Below are 14,052 nucleotides of genomic sequence, written 5' to 3' on the forward strand. Positions count from 1 at the left end.
AACCCACGAATCATGAGGTCATGACCTGAGCTGAAATCAAGTCAGATGCTTAACTGACTGAACTACCCGGGCACCCTAAACTAAGGCAATTATTGATTGGCTAAAGCTTGAAACCTAGTTAGCTGTTTGTGATTGGTTGTCCTTAGGTTTTGATTTCCTAACCTTGAGGGACTTACAGGCTTAGATTTTGGTTTGCCTTACATAGGCCACCACCACATTACAGCCACTTAGCCAAATAGCCCCCATGTTCAATTAACTTGACACATCCCAAAGGATACTGCATGAAAATATTCTCACTACATTTAGCATCTCTTGAGGGAAAAGAATGCGTATTGGCAACAAAAGTGTACCGGCAATACTCCTGTTTTCGTTAAAAAGTTACAGTATAATGTCGTTGACAAATGTCAAGTTGTACAGTTATGTTTCAGCATTCCACCAGGCGTCCAAAATTGCACTGTCACAATTGAGTTTCCTCTTGATGTTCCACTGGTTCTTTAACAAGCAATAAGAAGTATGATAGCATTCCGATAGTTTCAGCACTAAGCCTAGTTCTTCTCCGGTGGAAAATCTAGCATTAATTTAGCCAAAGTGCACAAATGCTTCAGGAAAAATGCAACAGGAAATTAACTTTTCTGTAGCAGTGCAGGAACTATCTGACCTTAGCAAAGCATCAACCAGAAAGTCAACTTTCATACTGAGCAGGAAACCTTCCATACTAGACACACCCAGAGGGCAGAAGTGATTTCAAGTGGGTTTTCCCTCACTCCTCCCTTTATTATTCTCTTTTTCTCTCTCTCTCTCTCTCTCTCTCATAAACAATGAAAATATTAATAACACATCTGAATCTTCGTATGCACAAGCTAAACCTACTTGTCCAAATATTTTAGCGCTACATTAGCTATTTTAAAAATGGATAGATTTGGGGCAGAGGTGTTTTTGTTGTGGCGGTGGTGGCAGTGTGTTTTTTGTTTGTTTGTTTGTTTCTTTTTTTGTGTGGAGAAGATAAAAATGAGGGAAAATGAGGTAAACAGATTATTTTTCTTTTAAGGAAACAATGGTTCAAGCAATATTTTGTCTGCTTTAAACAAACTTGTTTGGTGGAGAACAGATAAAATGTATTTGTGAAAATATATTCTGTCAGAAATAGAAACTTTAGGAAGCTAGAACTGTCTCCTGTTTTTAATATAAAATGATGACATTTCATTTTATTAGTAGTAGTAGTGGTAATAGTAGTAGTATTTAGAGGGAGAGAGCTTGAGTGGGGGAGAGGGGAAGAAGGAGAGAGAGAGAGAGAGAGAGAGAGAGCGTGCGCATCTCCATGCTCAGCGTGGAGCCTGACACAGGGCTCAATCTCATGACTCTGGGATCGTGACCTGAGCCAAAATCATGAGTGGATGCTCAACCAACGGAGCCACCCAGGCACCCCAAAATAATGGCATTTTAAAAGGAAGCCCCTTTTCTGTGATATAAATGAGAAGATTTCTCATACTCCAATGATTGCACATGGTCCTCAATACAATTCTTAGAAAAAAACCTGAAAAAGTAACCAAGAATTAATAATGATGTAACTACCCCCTGTGAAGTCTAGCATTTAAACAACATCTTCTAATGAATTACTAGCAGTTGGATCAGGGCAGGGATCAGGTTTAGACAGTGCCTGGCACATAAGTTGAGTGAATGGATCAATGGGATCTAGTATAATTCATGCTGTGTGTCCAGTTTAGGGATTCCTGTGGTGCCACTGGTCCTTAAATTTTTCTTTTGTGTTTTCAGTTGGAGTTTTAAACTCTTTCTCCCCAAACAACCCATCTAGGTCTTCCTCAGTTTATAAGATGTCCTTACTTTCCTGAAAAGACCAAAGCAGTTTATTACATTAGAAGAGATGGTTTCTTCTGTAGGTCTGGCCTAAGAGACCCTTTGCTGGACCCTTTAAGAATAAACTGTACCTCTAGGAAGGGAACTCATTTTTCTAGCCAGTCACACAAGAAAGCCAAATGCTATTCTGCAACATAATCCATCCCCTAAGGGAAGAATTACAGAGTTTAGGGAGCTGAAAATTTGATAGCAGTATTAGATGATGTCTTACTCCTTCCTCGGGAGATAGTGCTTATTTTGTGGTATTACTAGATATTATCATTTCCTGCCAATTTTTGATTTTTAAAGCAAAAAGTTGGCCATCGAATACTTAAGCATTCTAGAGTGAGTATGTAATTTGGAAAGCTCTAAGATAGATTTTGAAGGGAATATGTGAGATTGTGTTATGATGTGTTGGTGTAATATTGTAGCATGTGGCAGCATGAGCAGGACCAGGGTAGACCAGGTGGAGGCTTCTAGAGGGGAAGCATGGAAAGGAGGTTTCCTAGGGCTCAGTCAGGCTGGGAACGTGTTACCCAGGGTAGTCCCCAAGGAGAGCCACGGTTGTATATTAGTACTGGCCAGTGAGCTGAAGGGATAAGATGAGGAGGCCATGGAGCGCCAACCACCACGGGGGTGCTCCGAGTAAGCAAGAAAGCAGAATGGGTGCCAAGCCAAAAAAGCGAGCGTGAGGAAACTTCGTGTGTAAATTTGGTTTAAGGCAGGATTTTTTTTTCATGCAGAGCGTGGTGCCTGCATATTTAACACTTGTTTCTCCATTAATCCTAAGGCTTTGTGCCCTACATGGGTAGGATGAGGCAGAGTCTCTCTGGGTTTGTGAGGTATGGGCCTCTGTCCCGTGGCCATTCAACCAAGCACTGCAGCTGGCCTTTGCCGCCCTGGAAATGGAGGGGCACCTAAAGGGAGGATATTGGTTTTCCATCCTTAACCATCTGTCCAGTTCATGGGGACACGGGATTTCTGGTAAGAATCTGGATCATCTGGTTGCTACAGGGCTGTGAGTACTGAGAGGCAAAGAGTACTGTGAGTTCTGAGAGGCAGGAGCCAGATATCTATCTGCATGGGATTGACATTAGACACTTAACTGAAGTGAGTTTAGTAGCCCCTCCTCCTCTCTTGGGGGGTCTGAATGTGGTGACTGGGCAGGCAGTGGATGGAGACTCTCAATCCCCACCTCAGCGCCTGAATTCTACCTGTACTTCTGGCAGATATATATATATTTTTAAGGCTGGACTCTCTGTGCAGAGTGGGTCATGTTCACTCTGGTGCTGTTTCAGATTCTCAGCTGGCCAGCACACATTTTATTGTGGTGGCCAGCTGCAGAAGCCTGGGATCCCTGTGTGTGCAGTTTTGAAGTGCAGAGAGGACTACAGGGCTTAGGAGGACAGTGGAGACCATAAACTGGGCTGGGGGTGGGCAGGTTAGCAGCTAGCCTTGTGGCAGAGAGAGGCAGAGAGAAGAAAATGAAGATGGAAATGGAGAATGCAAACGAGGAGTTCGGGAATTTCCTAGGTGAATGCTATGGAAGGTTCTAAGACTAGACGATGGTGACCATTAACTTCTCAGCCAAAACGAGGGAGTGTAACGTGCTAGAGAACTTTGTGTATCCCAGTTGTGAATTTATTTATAGAACATTATAATGAAATGTAAAATTAAATCATATTTAGTTACATAGTTAACATAGTGCTTAATTTTTATCTAGCACCCAAAATCTAAAAAAGTATGTCCATTTTATATATGGTATCAATGGCCTTTTTCTTTCATAATATGTTTGCTCTAACACTGAGTTTTTATGAAAGAGAAATATTAGAAATGACTGATTATGTGTAAATGTGTTAATGTCCCTACTATATAAATACTACCTTATCCTATTCCGCTTGTAATTTGACAGAACCCCTACGAAATCACATGGTTGAATTTTTTTTTAACGTTTATTTATTTTTGACAGACAGAACATGAGCAGGAGAGGGGCAGAGAGAGAAAGAGAGGGAGACACAGAATCCAAAGCAGGCTCCAGGCTCCTAGCTGTCAGCACAGAGCCTGATGCAGGGCTCCAAACTCATGAACCATGAGATCATGACCTGAGAGGAGGTCAGACACTTAACCGACTGAGCCACCCCGGTGTCTGTCAAGAGGTTCTTTTATGCAATAACTTCTTTAAGAGATTTTTAATACGCTTTACATTTATGAGGCGCTATGTATATTCAACTGCTTTCATCCTCACTGAGTCTCCTTCAACCCTTCCACTAGCATGAAAAGTGAGACGGAGGTTGGTACTCATTTGCAGATGAGGAAAGTGAAGTACATCAAGTAGAGTTTAAGTGGTATTAGCAGATAATGAAGGGAAGGCGGGAAGTAGAGGGGAAACCCAGGATTTACAAGGCCTTGGGGAGTTGCTGGCAAAGACTCAAACTAGTCTCTGGCATCTATAAAAATGTTTGGTAGATTGTATGATGCTTAGGTATTGATATTGCCGTAATGACCCCAGTGTTCTTTCCTGTCTGTTACGTTGTTTTTGTAGGGACTTACTATTTTAAGACTGAATTGCTGAATTAACTGGTTGTTTGGGCACCAGGGGACAGAGACTTGCTATTATTTTAACATTTTTCAAAAGAACAAGGTCTCCCCTTGTTTTCTGCTTGGTGTTTCACAATTGTGGATTGTCAACTTTATATTTTCTTCATTACGGATATCCTTCAGGCTACTGTGGACACTGTGATAAGGTTCAGGGGGCTTGAGAATATTTGCTCTGAAACCTGCAAACGTGATCGGGGCTTGAGGATGGGAAGAAAATGACTTCCCCCTCTTAAATTCCATGAGCTTGTCAGACTAAGGAAAGCCTGGGAAGCGAGAAGAGTGTGGGGTCAGGAAAGCAGAAGGAAGGAGAAGAGACAAAAGAAGGGCCCTCATGAGTGGTTTTATTTGATCCAGAATAGGAAGTAAAATCAAATATGCCTAAAGGAAAAGCAATCTACATTCTCTCCCAAACTCATTTACAGCTTTATCTTATTCTTAGAGATATCTCCAAGGACGCGATCATGAGCACCATCTCCCAGCTACCCCTGGGGTTCTGTAATCTCTGCTGGGTCTTTGTTACGTCTGTAAAGTTGCAGCAATCAGTACACTGAAGACCCACAGCTGTGCTTCGTGGGTGGCACCACAACCAAAGGGGAGCCTTGAATTAGTTGGAGGTTAGTTCAGAGGAAGCTGAAACAGAGGCTTCCCATGACTTTCCAAGCAGCTAGAAAAGAGAAAGAGAAACACTAGGAGAAGCAGAGAAGGGAATAGAAGTTCCTCCACGTTGGTGGAAATGGCTGAGATTTTCACGCGGTGGAGTTTGCCAGCCAGCTGCAGCTACAAGACAGGGAAGAGGGGACCTCGCCGCAGGAGACACTAGACACAGGCTGGAGGAGAAATCCCTGTTCCTGTGTTCTCGGTTTCATTTTTAGTTTCTCCAAGATTCCCGCCACGGGTGAGGGTTAGCCTGGGGTGCAGGGCTGAAGCTGCGCTTTCTCTGGAGCCTCGAGAGCCCAGAAGCTGTTTAGTTCACCTTCTCTTTTCTGTCCTGCAACTTGCCCTCTGCTAGCCTCTCCTCTTTCCTCCAGCTGCACAAAGTCTGTACTTGTGCCCCATTTAGAAAGGCACAGCGTGGTTCCCGGTTTTGAGTGTGGAGCCTGGGCATTTAACATACGGATGATGTGGGAATTCTCAGGGTCGGCCTTCAGATTTTACAGATGTGGTGGGACGTCTTTACTGCTAAGCAAAAATCATTACATGTCCCTTAAGTTTCAGTATTTCAGATCTTCCAAGCGGGTTTGGGCAATATGACATTATTTATCATTAAATATTTTCTAGCTGAGGATGGCCAGGTCAGGGTCTGTAGTGCTGTTCTCTTCCATTTTCCTCCTTTGTGCCCGCTTTTCTTCTGATATGTCAGGCTTCTAGCCTCCCTTCCTGTTTACTTAATACCAAGTAAATTCATGGCCAATCCTTTCTTTGGAACTTTTCTTCCCACTTCTGGAAGGTTTCATCCTCTGTACTTTACCTCTGTCTTAGTTACACTCACCGTGATTTGTCCTGTTGCTGCTTCTCCTTCTTTCTATCACAAATGAGGCTCCACAGTACAGAACTTACTGCCTCTCCCCTCCCAGTGCATTTCCGATGATGCTCCCCCGATGTGATTCGGTGCCTCCTTAGGACAGGTGTCATGTCTCCGTCTTATAGCTTGATCGCCCAGGTCACTGAGTACTAACATTTTTGAAAAACTTTTCAGGGGCACCTGGGTGGCTCAATCAGTAGAGCGTCCGACTCCTGGTTTCGGCTCAGGTCATGATCTCACGGTTCATGAGTCTGAGCCCCACATCGGGCTCTATGCTGACAGCTAGGAGCCTGCTTGGGATTCTCTCTCTCCCTCTCTCTCTGCCCGTCCCCGCTGGAGCTCTCTATGTCAAAAATAAATAAATAAACTTTAAAAAACCCCACAACTTTTCTGTATTATGGAAATGATGGCATATAGTTCTTAGGAAATTTTATCATTTAGGAAGTAAAAGTCTGCCTTCTGGCATTCTGTTAGGATGCCCATCGATCCGGAAAACAAAATAAAACAATAAAACACCCTCCCAGTTTTCCTCATTTGCCTCTTCCCTGCTATGGCTTTTAGTAAAAGGAATCAGAATTCATTGAGGTTGTACCTAGGTAGAAAGACCAGCATAAAGTTACCAACTTTTAAATTCTCTACTACTTATTAGGTTTTGGTTTCCTATTAGGTACTTAAAAAGATAATGAGTAATGATGTATTACCTACACTTTTGTCCTCATTGCCAGTTACTTGTTACCTATCTGGCTATATTTACCATCCACAATAAAAAGTACATATGGTACTGACCTTGAAGGACTTCCTGTTTTAATTTCTCTGCGCATCTTTTCTCTCCCTCTAAGAATTATCTTTCTTCTCTCATTTGCTTTCACACACAACATTCGTAATACATGTGAGTAACAGCATCTAAAAGAGCACCTCAGTCATTCTTTAACACTTTACCCAGACCAGAGATCTTTTCTCTGCAGGTACTTACCTTGCATGATTCACTAATTGTTTATCACTCCTTCCACTAAAAAGTGAGTTCAGGGACACCTGAGTGGCTCCGTTGGTTGAGTGCCTGACGTCGGCTCATGTCATGATCTCACAGCTCATGAGTTTGAGGCCCACATCGGGCTAACAGCCCACTTCGGATCCTCTGCTCCCCTCTCTCTCCGCCTCTCCCCCACTCACGCTCTCTCTGTCTCTCCCTCTCTCTCTCTCTCTCTCAAAAAAATAAATAAACATTAAAAAAATTTAAAAATGTGAACTCAGTGAGGGATAGAGCTTTGTCAAGTTTCTTCACTGTTACATTGCTCAGAGCCTAGAACTATGCCTATCATATAGAAAGCGTTCAAAAATATTAAATGGGTAAGTGGATGAATGAGTGTGAGTGAGTGAATAAACATTGAGAAAGAGCCAAGAGGGAGGAGATATTAAGGATCCAGGAGAAGGAGAAAAGATGGATGAAATTCTCAGGGATTTGAGGGTAGAAATTGGAAGGAGGTTTGTTGCCTAGAGGAAGGGGGTTTGTGGAATCTGGAGAATAATCAGAGCGATTAGCCATGGATAAGGGAGGACAGGTTTCTCGTGTGGAAGTCAGAAGAAAAGAGGAAATGTTAGTCGTGCTGATAGGCTATGCGTTTGACAAAACAGAGGCTATTTGATTAAATCAGTGTGTTTCCTTCTAGCAGTGGAAATTTCACTGTGAATGGGAGGCAGTTTTCTGTAGAAATAAGAAGGTAGCTGGAGAATAGGAAAGTTAGTCACTATGGAGAATGTGAGAGAGAATTGAGCAGTGAAGAGCATAGCGGGATGGTCTGGGAGCCCTGAAGACGGAACTGGTTTTGCCAACCAGAATCTGTCCACTGGACACTTCTCTCCAGCAGCTCTCAGCAACCCAGCCCGGGTGCAGGACAGGCAGGCTGCTGAGATCTTTGGGTCTCAGAGTTTCCACGGCACCCTAGTCCTCTCAGCTTACGTGGCATGTCATAATTATTGTAACTAGTTGTTTATGTCTGCTTTCCTTGATGGGCTGTCAGCTCTGTGGGGGCCAAGACTTGTCTGGCTTGTTAACCGCCATGTCCCCAACTCTTCCGTGCTTGAAGCTTTGCCATGTGAATGTGACGCAAGTCCAGTGGAGCAAGGGGATAATTTCATATTCTGGGTAGGGAGTTGTTGGAGTGTTGGACCAGGGGATCCAGGCTGCACAGAAAGAAGGTAGAAAAGAGGCTAGTAGAAAGTTGGCATGAGCGGGAAAGACTAGTGTTGAAGAACTGATATGTTGAGAATAAATGAGATGGAAATACTTGAATGTGATCAGAGAATGGAATATCTCATTTTATACGTTCAGAGGTGGGGGTGTTTGGGGACCATAAAGTCCAAGATTATGGCCATTCGAGCGGCCACTGTAGTAAAGTGGAGGAGACAGGCATTAGGGATGAAGAAGTCATAGATATTTCATGGCTTGAGATGCAAATATCAAAGCTTCCACTGAGAAGTTTCTAGTGGGTATTTTCACCTCATAGTAAAATAATTAAAAGGCATGCATGTGTTTACAAACAATGAAATCATACTTAGCATTCATGCATTCATTCATTTGCTCATTCATCCATCCATTCCCTTTTACTGGAAACTGGTAGTAAGCTGTATGTGCAATGGTTAAAAGAAGACACATTTAGGCTTTCAGGAAACATGAAAATTTGTATGAAGGTCAGACACTAAACAAGTAATAATGTTACTATAAATTGTGAAGCGTGCCAAAGGGAAAGATAGATTGAGAGATAGGTGATGATGGGTTTTGGGAATAGCTGTTTAAGTAGGTGCCATTTTATCAAAGCTATATTGAGGATACATCTTTTTTATATTGAAGCCTTATTGCTTTTGTTTCTCTGTCATTGTTTAAAACTTACATACAGGCACAGATGAGCAAACTTGCTTTTCACTGGATGTTCCTGGGATAGTCAGTAGCCCCAAGGCACAGTTTGCCAGTGTAGTCAGAAGGCCCTCAGTGTCATGGAGTAGGTCTGAGAATTGTGTGTTTACTCCATGATGGGCTTGTGATTCAGTTGAATCAGTTGTGAGATAAAGGCAGACTTAACTAAATGTTCATTTATGGAGGAAATTTCTCATGAGGCTCTGTTTGCATATCCGGGAAACCTGTGGTTCCTACACTGTCCTGCAATTATAAATAATTTCTAAGTAGAAAATGTAGAGGACCTGCATCCAAGAAACTCAGTTTTATCTCTAGAATTCTCTAAAATAAGTATAAATTTCACCAATGAGTAAAAAAATCCCTATTTTATTCTTATAGTGGAAAAATTAAAGCATAATTCACTATGATAGATTCCGCAATATTTCTAAAATGTCAAAGATCGAGACCAGCAAGGCAATTTTACTTTTAGTTATATATAACACACATCCAAGGTCTACTATATGATTTGTATTAGAGCATCAAAAGGTGTCATAAATACATGGCTACTTTAATAAATCTAGAAAAAAAAATCTGTCATGTGGAAAAAAACAAGTTTTATTTTTCATCCCTTCTATATTTTAAAGAGCTGCATTTCTTGCTTTTTGTGGTAAGTCCTGGTGAAGATTTTTTAATACTATAAGTAACTGAGAAACATGGTACTTTAATAATACAGCTCTTTATTTGATTTTTTTTTTTGCTGCAAATTCATTACTTTGCTCAAACATTTAATTCTATTTTTGTCATTCTTGCTCCTATTTGAAATTCTGCTGAAATAAATTTCTTAATACAAATGTTCACCACTTTTATATTCCCAATCTTCCATGGTAGTATTTATAACCCAGACTTTTACACATTGAAGAAAAAGATGTTTGTATTCATTCATTCAAAGAATATTTATTATGTGCCCATTATGTGCCCAGTGGTATTCTTATGTAGGGGAAACAAAAATCAACAAAATGGAAAAAATATATGCTTTTATTTACCTACTTTTATGGTTTGGGGAGACAGTAAACACAGTAAGTAGATAAGATCTATTTTTACATTAAAAGGTGATGAGTCATATAGAGAAAAACAGACATCAAGATATATGGATGCATATAGCTTATTGCAGAAATGGTTTTTATGACAGAGACAAAACTATATTAATTGAAAAGCTGATAGAATTCTTAAGGGAGGGGTGCCTGTGTGGCTCAGTTGGTTAAGTGTCTGGCTCTTGATTTCAGCTCAGGTCATGATCCCAGGGTTGTGGGATCAAGCCCTGCATTGGGCTCTGCAACTGAGTGTGGATTCTCTCTTTCTCTCTCCCTTTGCTTCTCTCTCTCTCTCTCTCTCTCTCTCTCACTGAGAAAAGAAAGAGTTCTTAGTGGAAAAGCAGAATTAAAATATAATATTACTCAGTTTAATCATATATAGTTCACATCATTTATTAATGGGACACTGTGTTGGATACCTTTAGATAGCAAATTCATTTAATTCCTCTTACAACTTCATGAAGTAGGATTTGTTATTTCAACTATACGTATGAGAAAACTCTGATGTAGAGAGATAAAACAACTCTCCCCAGTGGATGAAGCAAGGCAGACTCTGAATTTAAATCCAGATTTCTGATCCCCACTCCTCTCCTGTTCATCCTCCACATTGCTGCATCTAACACTCCAGGTCGTTTATTACAACACTCTGTCCTTTGCTTTATTTAAGGTGGTATAAAAGTTTCAGATGTTGAAGTTTTTCCAATAAAAATAATAAGTGTTTAGTTTTAAAATAACTTTCATGTAGTCTGGCAAAGTGATTTCTGAGGGACAGTTTTTCAGATCTTTCCAGAAGGGAGAGGGGGAAGTGACTTGGGAGCTCAGAGTGTCAACATCCAGTAACATTCATTCTTTCCTAAGTCTTCTCAGAAGGCCTGCGAGTCTCAAGTTTAGTTGCGGTAGTGGTGGCTAGGTTAAATTCTTTCACTAAAAATATATCTTCAGGATTGTAGGAGTAATCAAGAGCTCTCAGTTCCCAAAGTGCTTCTCTCGGCATTTGATAATCCTGCATTTGCTGGTGTGGTTGACATAATTGTTCACGTAGTTTTTATTTCGCATATGCAGTGTGTGCACCTGTCATTGGACCAGCTAAAAGCGTTCTTGCCCCTTGGTATTGGGCCATTTTGCTGATACAGTCTGTTATAAATATGACAAGGACAGGAGCAGTTTGTATTACAGGGTAATACAACATAATTTGACTGACAAGCTCACTTCCTATTATTCTCTGTAGTCTGAGATGTGAGCGAAAATGTCAGTCTATGCTATAAAGGTTATTATAGAATATGGCCACTTATTATACTTTATTTAAAATATATTTTTGTAAGATATACTGGCAAGAGCCACATGGCTATGGCTTAAACTGATCCTGGTCGGGGGGGGGGGGGAAGGGAGGGGTGTATCTTTCAAAATAATAATAACGTCAAGTTTGAAAATACACTCACCTCATGTGAAATCACTGCTCTACTTGAGCCAGCTGTAATAGAGAGGAGCATCCTGTGATTACGAAAGAAAATAATGTGAGAAGGGAATTCTGGGCACTCTGCATTTTGCTTGAGTGACAATGATATATTTGGAAGCATCTGTCTTCCCCTTGCACCTAGATGCATGTTTGTTTATTTTGGCCTCCTGTGGGATACTGGTTCCTTCTAACTCCTGTGGACAAAGGCTCAACTGTTTTTTGGCTTCAAAGACTCCTTCTAATAAGTTTACCATGACAAACAATGATATTGGCTGGGGAATCGTGTCCCAATAGGCAGTTAAATTTTTGAGTTTAAATAGTTTCATTATCAAGAAAACACAATATCCTTTAACAAGGGAAAGTATCTAATCAATCATGTTTGCCCAAAGTACCATGCAGGGGAGGTGTGCTTAGCTAGTTTCTGTTCCTTTCTATTAAATCCACTACACAAGTATTCAAAGCCTATGTTACTGTGTGCCAGGCAGAGCTCAGATTCAGAAAGTTTTTCTGATTCTTTGTTTTTTATATTACTATTTAAAAAACACATAGATGGTCTTTCTATGTGTATAGTATACCATGCACAGTTCTAAGCCATTCACAAACATTAACCCTTTAGTTCTCACAGCGCCCTTAGGAGGAAGGTATTATCCAAGGTCACACAAATAGTTCTGGCAGAACCAGGGGATTCAAACCCAGCAGTCTCTCCAGAGTTTGTGTTTTTCTGCACGTCATTGTGCTTTGTCAATCCATTTACAGATGGAGATAATTCGTATGCAGTGAAAAATAGGATATAGTTCTTGCCCTCGGAGAGTTTACAAAAGATCTTGATAGACCACTATGGCTCATTAATTTCATAGATATCTTCATTTATTAAACACATCCTGTGTGTACATGCATACTGCCTGTAATGAGCTCACATCAGGGAGAGATGCACATTTCCTTTCCTAAGTGCTAATAAAAGGGTGTATTTCAATGAAAACTTTCCAAAAGAGGTGATGTTTGATTCAGAGTTAGCCAGATGGATGAATGGAGAGAGAAAAAGGAATTTAAGTAGAAGACACAGTATGTGTATGAAGGTATGTGATATGAACAGAGAAGAAAGACAGGGCTTAAGTTTGAATGACCTTGTGTTCCTTGATGAAGATTTGGAGTTGATTCTATCATTAATGGGAAATAATAAAGAACTTTAAGTAGTGAAGAGGCATGTGGTACATACTTTTAGATCCATAACCGGACAGTTCGATTCAGAGGTGTCACTAAACGTAGTTTGGATTCCCAATTTTGTTTTCTGTCTCTTCTCCCTCATCTTCCTTCTCCAATACTTTGTCTCCTCTTCTTCAGTCTCTCCCAGGTTTTGCTCAAACCCCCATCCAATCTCACTGCTCCTTTCGGTAACAAAAAAATGTCTACTTTATCCAGTTTTAATCTCAGGTTTTCAGGAAAATACCCAATGTCTACAATTACACCTTATAATGAACTCAAATATCAGCATTCTTTCTACTTTGTCAATTGGAAAATTCCCTTTTGTTAATGGAATTTCAAACACTGTCGTGAGAAAGAGGAATATTTATTTGGGGGATCAATAACTGTGGAAGGAAGAACCTGAAATTATGATGCTCTGGATCTTGGGCAGAGACCAAGCCTGCCACCCTGAGATGCATTCCAATTTTGCTGTGTTCTGATTGAGAGGAGAAGCAGCACTGTGTATCTCCAGAGGGCTCTGAAGTTGCTTCTCAGCTCTCCCCGTTCCTAACCGTGTCCTTCCAGCACAAAATCCATCCTCTCTGAGTCTGTTTCCTCTCCCATGTTTACTTAAAAAGCACTGTTAGAAGATAATGCAGCTGGAAGTATTTTATACAAGCACAATGCAGATGAAAGGCATTGCTATTAATTTATATTTTCAGCTAGAGTTGAGTTCTGTATTTCTATGCAACAGTATTCCTCCAGGACCTCTGTATTTTAATGGCCTAAAATTTTCATCTCTCTGTAATAGAGAGAAAAATTCAATTCACCTTCGGTTCTTGCCTATGAGGTCACTTTTGCCCTTGCCAGCCTTTCAGAGAATTTGTCTTTCATTTCCAGAGAACAACTTGAAGGGTAACTTTCTGAATGGCCCTTGATTTGCATTAATGATGTCCTTCAAGGCAAAGTGTGCTACTTTTTCCTCTTGAATTTTTATGCCTCCTTTCTTTCTTTTTCTTCTTCTTCTTTTTTTTTTAGATCGAGAAATCGATAAAGATACACTTTGGGAGCCATGACAGAAGGGCCGTCCTCTACAGGCCTCCTTCCTCCAGCAAAATGGAGTTTCAGCTCCATCAGCGCGTCCTCACTCAGCATCGCTACTCGGTCGTCATCGCTGAAGAAAGGCTTGGTGCTGGTCTTGGGCTGGGGCTGCTAGAAAAAGGTCAGAATAAGAAGTAAACGCCATAGCTGCTTGACATACAATGCTAAACAATTTTTAGAATGTGCTACTATCTCCCCCTAAAGAAATTTATAAAAACAAAATTTTACCCATGATCCCCTTTCTTGCATCAAAGAAAATTTGGCTCCTTTTTTACTTCCTCTCAATTTTTCTTTAGCTCTATTTCTTTATTCCTGAAATTACTTTGTTTATATTTTTGTAGCATTTTGGAGTTGCATA

General features: G+C 40.7%; 1 protein-coding gene across 6 annotated transcripts in view; it reads left to right on the forward strand.

Moving 5' to 3' along the window:
* The window catches only part of CPED1 (cadherin like and PC-esterase domain containing 1), a 270,971-nt gene that overhangs the window by 13,475 nt on the left and 243,444 nt on the right, over window positions 1-14,052 (forward strand). For all 6 annotated transcript variants that reach the window (XM_053897714.1, XM_053897712.1, XM_053897715.1 and 3 more), the window contains exon 2: window positions 13,632-13,815. In XM_053897714.1, coding sequence (XP_053753689.1) covers window positions 13,632-13,815 — 184 coding nt within the window. The remainder of the gene's footprint in view (window positions 1-13,631; window positions 13,816-14,052) is intronic.

Source organism: Panthera pardus, unplaced genomic scaffold (assembly GCF_024362965.1).
Source record: "Panthera pardus isolate Hobbes unplaced genomic scaffold, ASM2436296v1 HiC_scaffold_8, whole genome shotgun sequence".
Classification (NCBI taxonomy): Eukaryota; Metazoa; Chordata; class Mammalia; order Carnivora; family Felidae; genus Panthera; species Panthera pardus.